Below are 10,910 nucleotides of genomic sequence, written 5' to 3'. Positions count from 1 at the left end.
GGAGACGCAGAGAAAGACGCCCTAGCGCTAGTTAGCGTGCAGAACAACACAATGACCTCACTTAAAGGAGAAGTTCACTTCAGAATTCAACTTTCCTGATAGTTTACTCACCCCCACATCATCCAAGATGTTCATGTCTTTCTTTCTTCAGTCGAAAAGAAATTCCAGGGTTTTCCTCCATATAGTGGACTTCAATGGGGTCCAACGGGTCGAAGGTCCAGATGTGAGTTTCAGTGCAGCTTCAAAGTCGAGGAATAAGAGTCTCATCTAGACAAACTATCTGTCATTTTCTAAAAAAATAAAACATGTATATACTTTTTAACCACAAATGCTCGTCTTGAACTAGATCTGCGATGCGCCACACATTACGTCATCACATTGAAAGGTCACGCGTGTTCCGGTTCAGAAATACTCGAAAAACTCCTCTTCTCCTCCAACTTCAAAATCATCTGACATGTTGTTTTACCTTTTATTTATTGATTTTTTTTGTAAATAGCGTTTGACCAAGTCTTTGCACTTTGGCTTTGTAAACACTAAATCTGTACTTCCGCCAACATCACACGCGTGACCCTTCGCTGTGATGACGTAATGTGTGGCGCATCGCAGATCTAGTGCAAGACGAGCATTTGTGGTTAAAAAGTATATAAATGTTTTATTTATTTTTTAGAAAATGACAGATAGTTTGTCTAGATAAGACTCCGTTGGACTTTAAACCCGTGTGACCCCACTGAAGTCTAGTTATAAGTGAAAAGACCAGCATCCTCTCAGTATTTACTCGCCATCATGTCCTTCCAAACACAGATGCTGTTTTTCTGTGGAACACAAAGAGAATTTTAGAAGAGCCTTTAGCTTCATAAAACAACAGTTCACAGCGATCATACCTGTCAAACTGCAATAATAACAGAAGCACAGGGTCTAAAAGGGCATGATGGGGAAAATATATATATTTGAGGGAGGAAAAGTGATATTTCAGTGCTTTCTCGGGGAACGCGCAGTGCTATTTTAGTATCAATAGCCATGTTTCCATCCAAAGTTGTGAATTTAATTTGCATAAAACATTTGTGAATACAGCACCATTTCGGTCTAGCAAATCAAAGAGAACAAAATCGTCACTCTCTGAACTGGTGCAAAATATGAATGAATGGCTGGATTTATATAGCGCTTTTATATGTCCATAAACACCTGTTATGTTGCGTTCGGAGGAGGATTCCTGTTGTTTGGGAACGCAGCCGTGTCAGAAAGGGGAGGAGGAAGGAGATTAAACGGAAGCAGGCATTACAGAATGACCGGACGATCGTCCGCTGGTTAGGCCAGTTATGCCGTCTCGTCGTGCCGTCACATGACTTTCTGATGCGCATTGAAGAATTTCTGCGGTAAATGTGTTTCCATCGTAGTTTATGCGCATGTATAGCCTACTCAATTTAGTGCACATTTTTATTACACATTTCTAGAATTAATGCACATATTGGTGTTTCCATCCAGCGTTTTTTAAATGCGATATCATAAAATGTTTATGGTTTTGGTTGACTATAATAACCCTGGAAAGAAGAACTTTTTTTCCGGCGGAACAAACATTTCGCAAAAGTATTTATATAGCCTATTTTTTTTTGCACGAGGGTGAGTAAATGATGACAAAATCATTTTTCTCTTAATGTATAAGTTGATGTATAATGCATTATATATATATATATATATATATAAAAATTTACCATGTAATGCATTGTATCTTTACATAAACAACTGTAAACAAAGTTATAATGCATTGTTTGCAGATTACGTCTGAAATTGGTTTTAATGCATTACACTTTCTAAAAGTGGAAGAATGAATAGATGAGTATTATAATGTATTATAACTGGGGTTTCTTTTCATACAATCACACAATGAAGGGTGCAATTACAATTCATAATGCATTAAAAATACCCATATAATGTCCTGAAGTAAAGTGTTGTGGAAGTCAGTGATGTTCACTTGAAGCGGGAACACAGGGAAAGAGCGCAAGATCATTTCAAGTCTTCTTCAACAACAGATTGATAGAAGACACTGTAAATACTCCATTGGCAGCTCTGATCTTTAAAGTCTGTACTTTATATACTCACTTTGCTCAGATATTATAAAGAAATGCTTTAATTTGATTCTTTCAGAAGGATTAGATGAACAGCTGGGACTGTTCAATTCTTCCCGCTAATGTCAGTGTGCTTACGTGTTGGAAACATGTGCCAACGACAGGCTGAAAATGTGCTTGTGTTTTCCGGAGCATCTGTAACAGATTAATGCTCGATTACAGATGTATTTTAAGGGCACTTGCATGCTCCGATGGAAAGGAACACGCGTGTGGAAAAGCCGGTCAGGTTGAAATCATGCACCTTAAATCACTTACAGCGATGAATCTTGATGTCGTTCAGACTCTCAAACAGCATCTGACAGATGTGAACTTTTAATAATGCACAAAAAAATAAATCAAGTGAAACAACGGTTGTCGTAATGTACACTTTATTCACACCTGATACATATTTACAGAATACATGGATGCTTGTTTCCAGCAAACACAGCAGCTCAAAGCAACACAACCAAAAATGCACACTTTCAGTCGCATATATTACATTTAGTATAATATATTGAGTAAATACTTTTATTTTTTTATTTTATTTTATTTTTTTATACAAGTGCCTTATTTAATCTGATCTTAATCTAACAACCAGTAAAGAACATAATCTTAAATGAAAATCATAACAGGGCCGAACGTTTGCAGGGATCAACATAAAGGCCCAAGAGTCTATTATCATAAAGATAATAAAAAACAGTAGTGATCTCAGTCTTGGAGGCGATTCATTCACTGAATCATCATCATCATCATCATCATCATCATCCCTACAATTTATTCCCACCGTCTCAAATGGGAAAGCCAGATTTGGCAAGGCAACAAGCCCTCAAGGCACAGAAGGATGTGAGCGCAGCAGGAGATGTGCAGTAAACGCTCATTACGCTGGACATCTGAGCATTACTGGACCAGAGGGATGTGGAAATCAGGACTGTCGAAGAGCAAAGGCCTGCGGGGGGGACTGGGCTCCTTCGAGGCGCTGTGCAGGAGTTTAAAGAGTCCGGTGCCGATGTTCATGGGGATTCCCATTATAATGCACTCGGACACACCTGCAGAAACACAGGACGAATGACTGCCATTCAGTTTGGTTATTCAGAAATACACACACACACACGGAGAGAGAACGGCAGAATGTGGCTATGGTTACCGCACTGTCAATCATCACAATTTCAGAAGCGAGTCGAGTGTCGCACACACAAGGAACGATCATTTAGAGTTGTCGCTCCTGAAACTTCACAGTGTGTGTGTGGCCATAAACTAAATAATAAAGTAAAAATATACCATAAATAAGAATATTTATACACGTAATTAATGTGCACAATTACATGCAACTAACCCTAAACCACGCCCTAAGTTAAATGTAGAATTACAGAGTAACAAAAACACCTTAAAATAAAGTGTAACCTAAACATTTAATAAAAAAATAATACATTTTCAGTTTGCACTTCTTAACTGCAGTTTAATCTTATTTCTACATCTAGGAAAACGTTTATTTTCTCACATTAAGGAAATTAATCATAACTGCATTAAGATTTTGCTAATAAGATGCTCAATACACATGATTTAATTCGAATCACCATAAATTTAAGGGAGTAGAACAAACTACTATCATTATGTAGAAATCCTTTAAGATTGAAATTATTCAAAATAAACAATGATAATACTTTACAACAAGGTAACTAACAATGAGCAATACATTTATGAGAGTATTTTTATCATGTCAGCTCAGGTCTATTAACAGATATTGTTAAGTGTTGAAATACTAATCAACTAAGATTAATAAATGCTTTTCATTGTTAGTTCATGTTAACTAACGTAGTTAACTAATATTATCAAATGAAACCTTATGGTAAAGTGTTACTGATATAATAATATATAAATGTTTAACACATATATTTGTATCTTTTTCCACCTCAAATTATGGTAATAAGAATTAAGCCTGTTTTAGGACCTTATTTGCATTCTTCTTCATTTATTCTTTCTTTATAAATAAAATCCACCACACACACAAATTATGTGACCCTGGACCACAAAACCAGTACATTTTTAGAAATTTAGATTTCTACATCATCTTAAAGCTGAATAAATAAGCTTTCCATTGATGTGTGGTGTGTTAGGATAGGTCAATATTTGGTCGAGATACAACTATTGAACATCTGGAATCTGAGGATGCAAAAAAAATAAAAATCGAAACATTGAGAAAATCTCCTTTAAAGTTCTACATTTATGTTGAGGATTGTGCAGCATTCACTCACAGAAATACATGTTTTATATATTTACAGTTGGAAATTTACTAAATATCTTCATGGAACATGATCTTTACTTCATATCCTAATGATTTTCAGCATAAAAGAAAAATGGATAATTTTGACCCATATAATGTATTGTTGGCTATTGCCACAGATATACCCGTGCGATCCAGGGTCACACACACACGTGTCCACACACAGATTGTCCGTGTTTCTGCTCATCACTCACCGCAGACCGAGTCTTTCTGGCCGAAATACGCAGCGTCGAACAGATGATCGGCCGTCTTCTCGAAGGACGCCAGCATGAGGACGCTCTCCTTCATCTTCGCCAGACCGAAGCGAGTGATGCCCAGAATCTCTCCCTGCGGCCCATAAGAGTCAGAGTCACTCTCGTCTCCATCATATCATCATCATCATCATCATCTTCATCACTTCACAAGCTCACCTTATAGGACATGAGGTCCGCCAGAAGCATGACGTGCCTGCGGTCGATGCTCATACCGTGGTTTACCATGGTATACTGGATCTCATTAATGATGGTGGATCTCGCTGCTTCAATGCCTATCGTCTTCTCGACCTGATGACCCCAAACACAGCCATCACACACTCACAGACACACATATAAGGCTCTACTGACAAATTATGAATTAATAAATCATAAGCTTGTACAGTTATTTAATTGTGATATGGACTAGCGTCACAATTATGCGTACAACAGAAACTCTTGACGACAACCCGTCAAAATAAAAGTCCGTTTTAACTTGAAGAAATTATGACAGAAAGATAAAGTATTAATATTGTACAGCAGAATGTACTTCTAAAATAAATAATTATAAAATGATGAAAACTTCATTGTTTTAAGGAGTGTCTCTTAGTTGTTCTTCCATGTTTTTAACAGTTGTGCCAAAAAAAAAATATTTGTTAAATTATTTGTTATAGTTTTATGCCTTCATTAATAATTGATAAACAGGAAAAAAATCGATAATGCATTTTAAATGATAAATCAATGAATACATTTTAAATAAATCTCATAATTTAAATATATATATTTTTTTAAATCATAAATCCTGAAAAAATAAGAAATTTCAGTGAAAATATAAAACATTTCCTAAATACCTATTATCGTATGAAACTATCAAATTGTTACATTATGAATTCAATTGATTAGACATGCTTTTTGATTATTAAATTGAAGGCATCAAAATGAATGAATGTAAAGACGAGTGAGACTGGACCGGTACCTCATACGTGTTGTTGGATGTTGTTCTGTTGCCGTTGACGCCGTGTGTTGCCATGACAGCCCTGAGATTGTCTCCCTCCACCAGCAGTTTGAACTTCTTTATCCCGCTCTGCTCGTCAATGTGGATCACGGCACGCGCCACTTGAGGGATGCCCTGGACCACCACCTACACACACACACACACACACACACACACACACACACACACACACACACACACACACACACACACACACACACACACACACACACTTTTATGTTAGATGTGATTAATCGATTTCACAGCACTAAGCCAAGTATAATATTAGCTTTTATATTTTCAGATTGCATTCATTTTATGTGCTTTTGTCATTTTTATTAGTGTTTTTTTAAATATTTAGCTTTAAATTGATTTTAGTTTCAGTAATATTAGTACATTTTAAAGTTCGAGTTTACATCGAATATTCATATTTTATTTATTGTTTAGAATTTCAACTTTAATTCAATTAACAAATTAGTTTTAGTTTATATGAAGCTTATATAAATGTATGTGTTAGACTTCAGATGCAAAAAATATATATAACTGAAAATAAACCCTAATAAGATTAAAATAATTAAATGAAAGAATTGTTCAATAAAGTTAAATCAAACCTTGAGCGCTAATAATAAATATGACAAAATAAAAGCTAGCATTTTGTCTTTATTCTATATACTGTTAAAGCTCGTGTCTCCAGGTTGCAATCACGATTCCCTTAAAAGACCCAGAATCTGATTGGCTAACTGAACTACATCACATGGTCTCTCAGCATCAGTTATTGAACATCAGATCAGTGTTGTGTCAGCGTATGCGCGTCCAACAGTGCCTGACCTTGGGAAGCTCCTGTTTGAGCGACTGCAGGACGTAGTACATGGAGCTCTTGCTGTTTTCTCTGGGCGACACACACACCACGGCCTCTCCGTGAACCGCGATGTCCCCCGGCTTCACACGCAGCTTCGACGTGCAGATGGAGTAACGTACGGTCTCCGCGTTCACCTGAACAGAACAACACAGCTCTATTACCCTCTCTGAAGATCATCATCATGAGCCCTATTCAGACAGGATTAACTTTAGAAGATCATTCATGAGAAGTCACTGCTGGCCAGAGCACAGGTTAATATCCTCCAATCAGGAGATAGGAAAACTAAAGCCCTATTCGGACGGGATTAACTTTACCAGGGTAGAGTAATGTATGTTACCACAGGACGTCTGTAATATTAAAGGCCAGTTCGCACAGGATAAGAGATCTCAGTGAAACTAGCAGAAGTGAGAGAGTAACTCGATTTGAGCATCGCAGTCACTCCTGTCGTCATGTGTGTGTTACGCTTTATATATATAAAACAGTTATGTCCGGTCGAACGATGTATTAATGAACTTCAGATTGGATTGTGTTGGTAATAGGCACTTAGCTAACGCTAAAAGATGTGTCGTGCCTCTAACAAGTGCTGTCGATCTTCTCTCTGATCTGATGGTGTGTGTGAAACACTTGAGTTTTGCCACAGACTCGTTCCAGCGTCTAGAACGCAACTGATGCTTCTTCAAGCGTCTCCATACTTCTGCGGGAAACTACTTTTAAACAGGAAATTATGAAATATTTACGTACATATTTACAGCGGGTCTATTCGCACGGGATCAGTGTCACCTGAGGGAATTTTTCCGGACCTTTTTACTGAAGGTAAAAGTCGCTGTAATCTTTCCTGACATTGTCCGTGATGATGATCACTGAGATGCACATTCAGACGGGACTAAAGTCACTGAGAAGCTCTGGTGATTATTACTTTACTCCACCTCTCCATGTGACACGAGTCCCGTCCGAATAGGGCTTATGTGAAATAATGAGAGAGAAATAAATGACAACAGCTGAACTAGTCAAGTCTCCTTCATTTATACAGCGCTTTAACAATATAGACCGTTTTAAAGCGGCTTTACAGTGATAACAGGAGATTACAGTAACAGAGATTGCTTTGGCTTTACAGCAACTCTAGAATAAAGTTATTGTCCAGTTAAAGTTTTGATTGATTCACTTCCGTTGCAAAGATCATTAGTTATTAACTTATGGGCCGCTTACACAACAAACATTTCTGTAAAACATTATCATCTCCGCGTAAACTTCAAAAACGCAGCCCTGTGAGAACGCTGACGTGTTTAGTCTATAGATATGCACGTTTGGTTATATATGTGCGCAGGCGTGTAGTCTTTCTTTACTAACTGATCTCAACAAATTACTGTTGTCTGGCCTTAAAAATTCATAATACAGACTTTTCTGTCGCTTCCGCATATCCATGTGAACTACCAATATAAAGCAGAGACTGATGTGATGCTAACGGGTAGTCATGATCAAATGTGCTGTTACCTCCAGCCTCAGAAGACGAATCCTCTCTAGCGACAGTTTCACCAGGATAAAACAATCATCCGGCAGGAAAACCTCCTCGATGTACTCCGAAATCTGACAGAAACAAACTCAGTGATTCAGTTGAAAACAACAACAACATAATAATAATAATAATAATACACAAACCACCAACAAACTGACTCCTGAAAACAGTGTGAATGAGCAAAACTACATATTTCCAAAATTGAGCTCTTTGCAAGGCATTCTGGGATTGAATTTTCCACAAAGGCTGGAAAATAAAAGTTTGGTTTAACTTAAAACTGCGATAGAAATATATTACTCTTGTACAGTACAATGTACATCTTAATTTACTACTACTACTAATAACAATAATACAATTATTATTAAGACAAATTTTCTTCCATGTTATAATTTTAAAGCTCTGTTGTGTAACACTTGTTTGCCATAAAATTAAAGGGCTTGTTTAATTTTCATTTGAATAAAAGAATTTTCATTTTGAATTTAATTAATTAGATATGTTTTTTTATTAAACCATTAAAATGGAATATAGACAATAAAACAGAAAGCACAGAACTGGGTAAAAATAAATAAAAACTGTTAATAAATTGCTGTTAAATTGAACCAATTTCATGATTTCAAATAATTACACATCATGCTTTTTGATTAATAACATTTTATTTAACCATACAAAAAATAAATAAAAACGAAATCCAGAAATATTTAAAAAACGGGAAAACGGAATTAAACTAGGTATCTTGTAAAGTGTGCTTATCCTGAGGGATGGCTGCATTAGCAGTTTTTCTCTCTTCACATTAATGTAACAGACTCTGCTATAACATTATCTGATCAGAAAACTGGTATCGAAAAAAGTATTGTTCAGTTATGGAACAGCAGAAGGTCACAGTGCGTGTACCTCTCCCAGAAGAGTTTTCTCAATGCGACCCTTCACCAGCCGAGCGAAGTCTGCATCATCATCACAGTCCAGGCTGGCGCTTATGATGGGTGTACTGAGACAGAGAGAGACTCGTTAGCACACACACACACTCTCTCACACACTGAGACAGAGAGAGACTCGTTAGCACACACACACTCTCTCACACACTGAGACAGAGAGAGACTCGTTAGCACACACACACTCTCTCACACACTGAGACAGAGAGAGACTCGTTAGCACACACTGAGACAGAGAGAGACTCGTTAGCACACACACACTCTCTCACACACTGAGACACAGAGAGACTCGTTAGCACACACACACACACACTGAGACAGAGAGAGACTCGTTAGCACACACACACACACTCTCTCACACACTGAGACAGAGAGAGACTCGTTAGCACACAAACACTCTCTCTCACACACTGAGACAGACTCGTTAGCACACACACACACACACACTCTCACACACTGAGACAGAGAGAGACTCGTTAGCACACACACACACTCTCTCACACACTGAGACAGAGAGAGACTCGTTAGCACACACACACTCTCTCTCACACACTGAGACAGAGAGAGACTCGTTACCCCACACACACACACTCTCTCACACACTGAGACAGAGAGAGACTCGTTAGCACACACACACACTCTCTCACACACTGAGACAGAGAGAGACTCGTTAGCACACACACACTGAGACACAGAGACTCGTTAGCACACACACACACAATGAGACTCATTAGCACACACACTCTCACACACACACAGACAGGGACTCGTTAGCACACACGCTGAGACAGAGAGACTCATTAGCACACACACGCGCTCTCACACACACACAGAGAGACTCATTAGCGCACACACACACACTGAGACACAGAGACTCGTTAGCACACACACACACACACACACAGACAGAGACTCGTTAGCGCACACACACACACTGAGACACAGAGAGACTCATTAGCACACACACTCTCACATACACACACAGACACAGAGAGACTCATTAGCACACACACACTGAGACACAGAGAGACTCGTTAGCGCACACACACACACACAGAGACACAGAGAGACTCGTTAGCACACACACACTCTCTCACATACACACACACACACACTCTCACACACACGCACTCACACACACACACTCAAAGACTTGAGGAAGAACTAGTTACTGCAGCCATTAATCTTCTCTGAACAGCAGCAATCACACTGACACTGTGAGGGTGACAGACACACACACAGACACAGAAAGACTCGTTAGCACACACACACACTCTCTCTCACACACACACACACACTCTCTCACACACACTCAAAGACTTGTGAGGAAGAACTAGTTACTGCAGCAGCCATTAATCTTCTCTGAACAGCAGCAATCACACTGACACTGTGAGGGTGACACACACACACACACACTCCCGGCTTCTCCTCTGATTGACAGGTGTGCGTTCCTCCTCCAGAGGTGGCATCGATGGCTCTTACGGCCTCCTGCACGTCTATCATCTACAGGTCTAGAAATGTTTCAGGGTGCTATTTTCGTGAAGGTTATTTCAGTATTTCTCTGACAGGTCTGTGGGGTCGATTTATGGTTTATCATCTGTGCTCTTAAAGAAATACTGCGGTATTTATTAATATCATGGTATATTGGATGGTAATACCACAGCACTGGACTATTCAGAATGATTACCATATTCATGTACTACAGTATTCAAGTGGAGCTCAAAGGTATATCAAAGAATCTTGAGGTAAAAATAGATATAAAATATTTTAGAGATATAGATGGGGAGAAAAGCATAATTATAAATAATGTATGTTTATTTAAGATAATAAAAAAATAAAAATAAAAAGATTCGCCATACAATTTATGACTTTGTATATATATATATATATGCTATACAATTTTTATGACTTTTCCAGTCCTGGGGGTTATAAATATTACAATTAATAATTTATACATTTTATATATTCTAATAAATTACAACAAAAAAGAAAATACTATAAT

The 10,910-nt window shown here is 38.0% G+C and overlaps 1 protein-coding gene across 1 annotated transcript in view; it reads right to left on the bottom strand.

Annotated features, from left to right (window-relative positions):
* Nucleotides 1-2,473: 2,473 nt before the first annotated feature.
* The window catches only part of polr3a (polymerase (RNA) III (DNA directed) polypeptide A), a 35,675-nt gene continuing 27,238 nt past the window's right edge, over nt 2,474-10,910 (bottom strand). Inside the window, exons 25-31 of the mRNA XM_084434640.1 lie at nt 8,871-8,964; nt 7,958-8,050; nt 6,436-6,600; nt 5,590-5,754; nt 4,794-4,925; nt 4,578-4,710; nt 2,474-3,148 (exon numbers count right to left, since the gene is read on the bottom strand). Of these exons, the coding sequence (XP_084290766.1) occupies nt 3,000-3,148; nt 4,578-4,710; nt 4,794-4,925; nt 5,590-5,754; nt 6,436-6,600; nt 7,958-8,050; nt 8,871-8,964 (931 nt within the window). The 3' untranslated portion in view covers nt 2,474-2,999. The remainder of the gene's footprint in view (nt 3,149-4,577; nt 4,711-4,793; nt 4,926-5,589; nt 5,755-6,435; nt 6,601-7,957; nt 8,051-8,870; nt 8,965-10,910) is intronic.

The sequence above is a fragment of the Rutilus rutilus genome, assembly GCF_951802725.1.
Source record: "Rutilus rutilus genome assembly, chromosome: 16".
Lineage (NCBI taxonomy): Eukaryota > Metazoa > Chordata > Actinopteri > Cypriniformes > Leuciscidae > Rutilus > Rutilus rutilus.
This window is presented reverse-complemented; position numbering and strand designations above follow the sequence as displayed.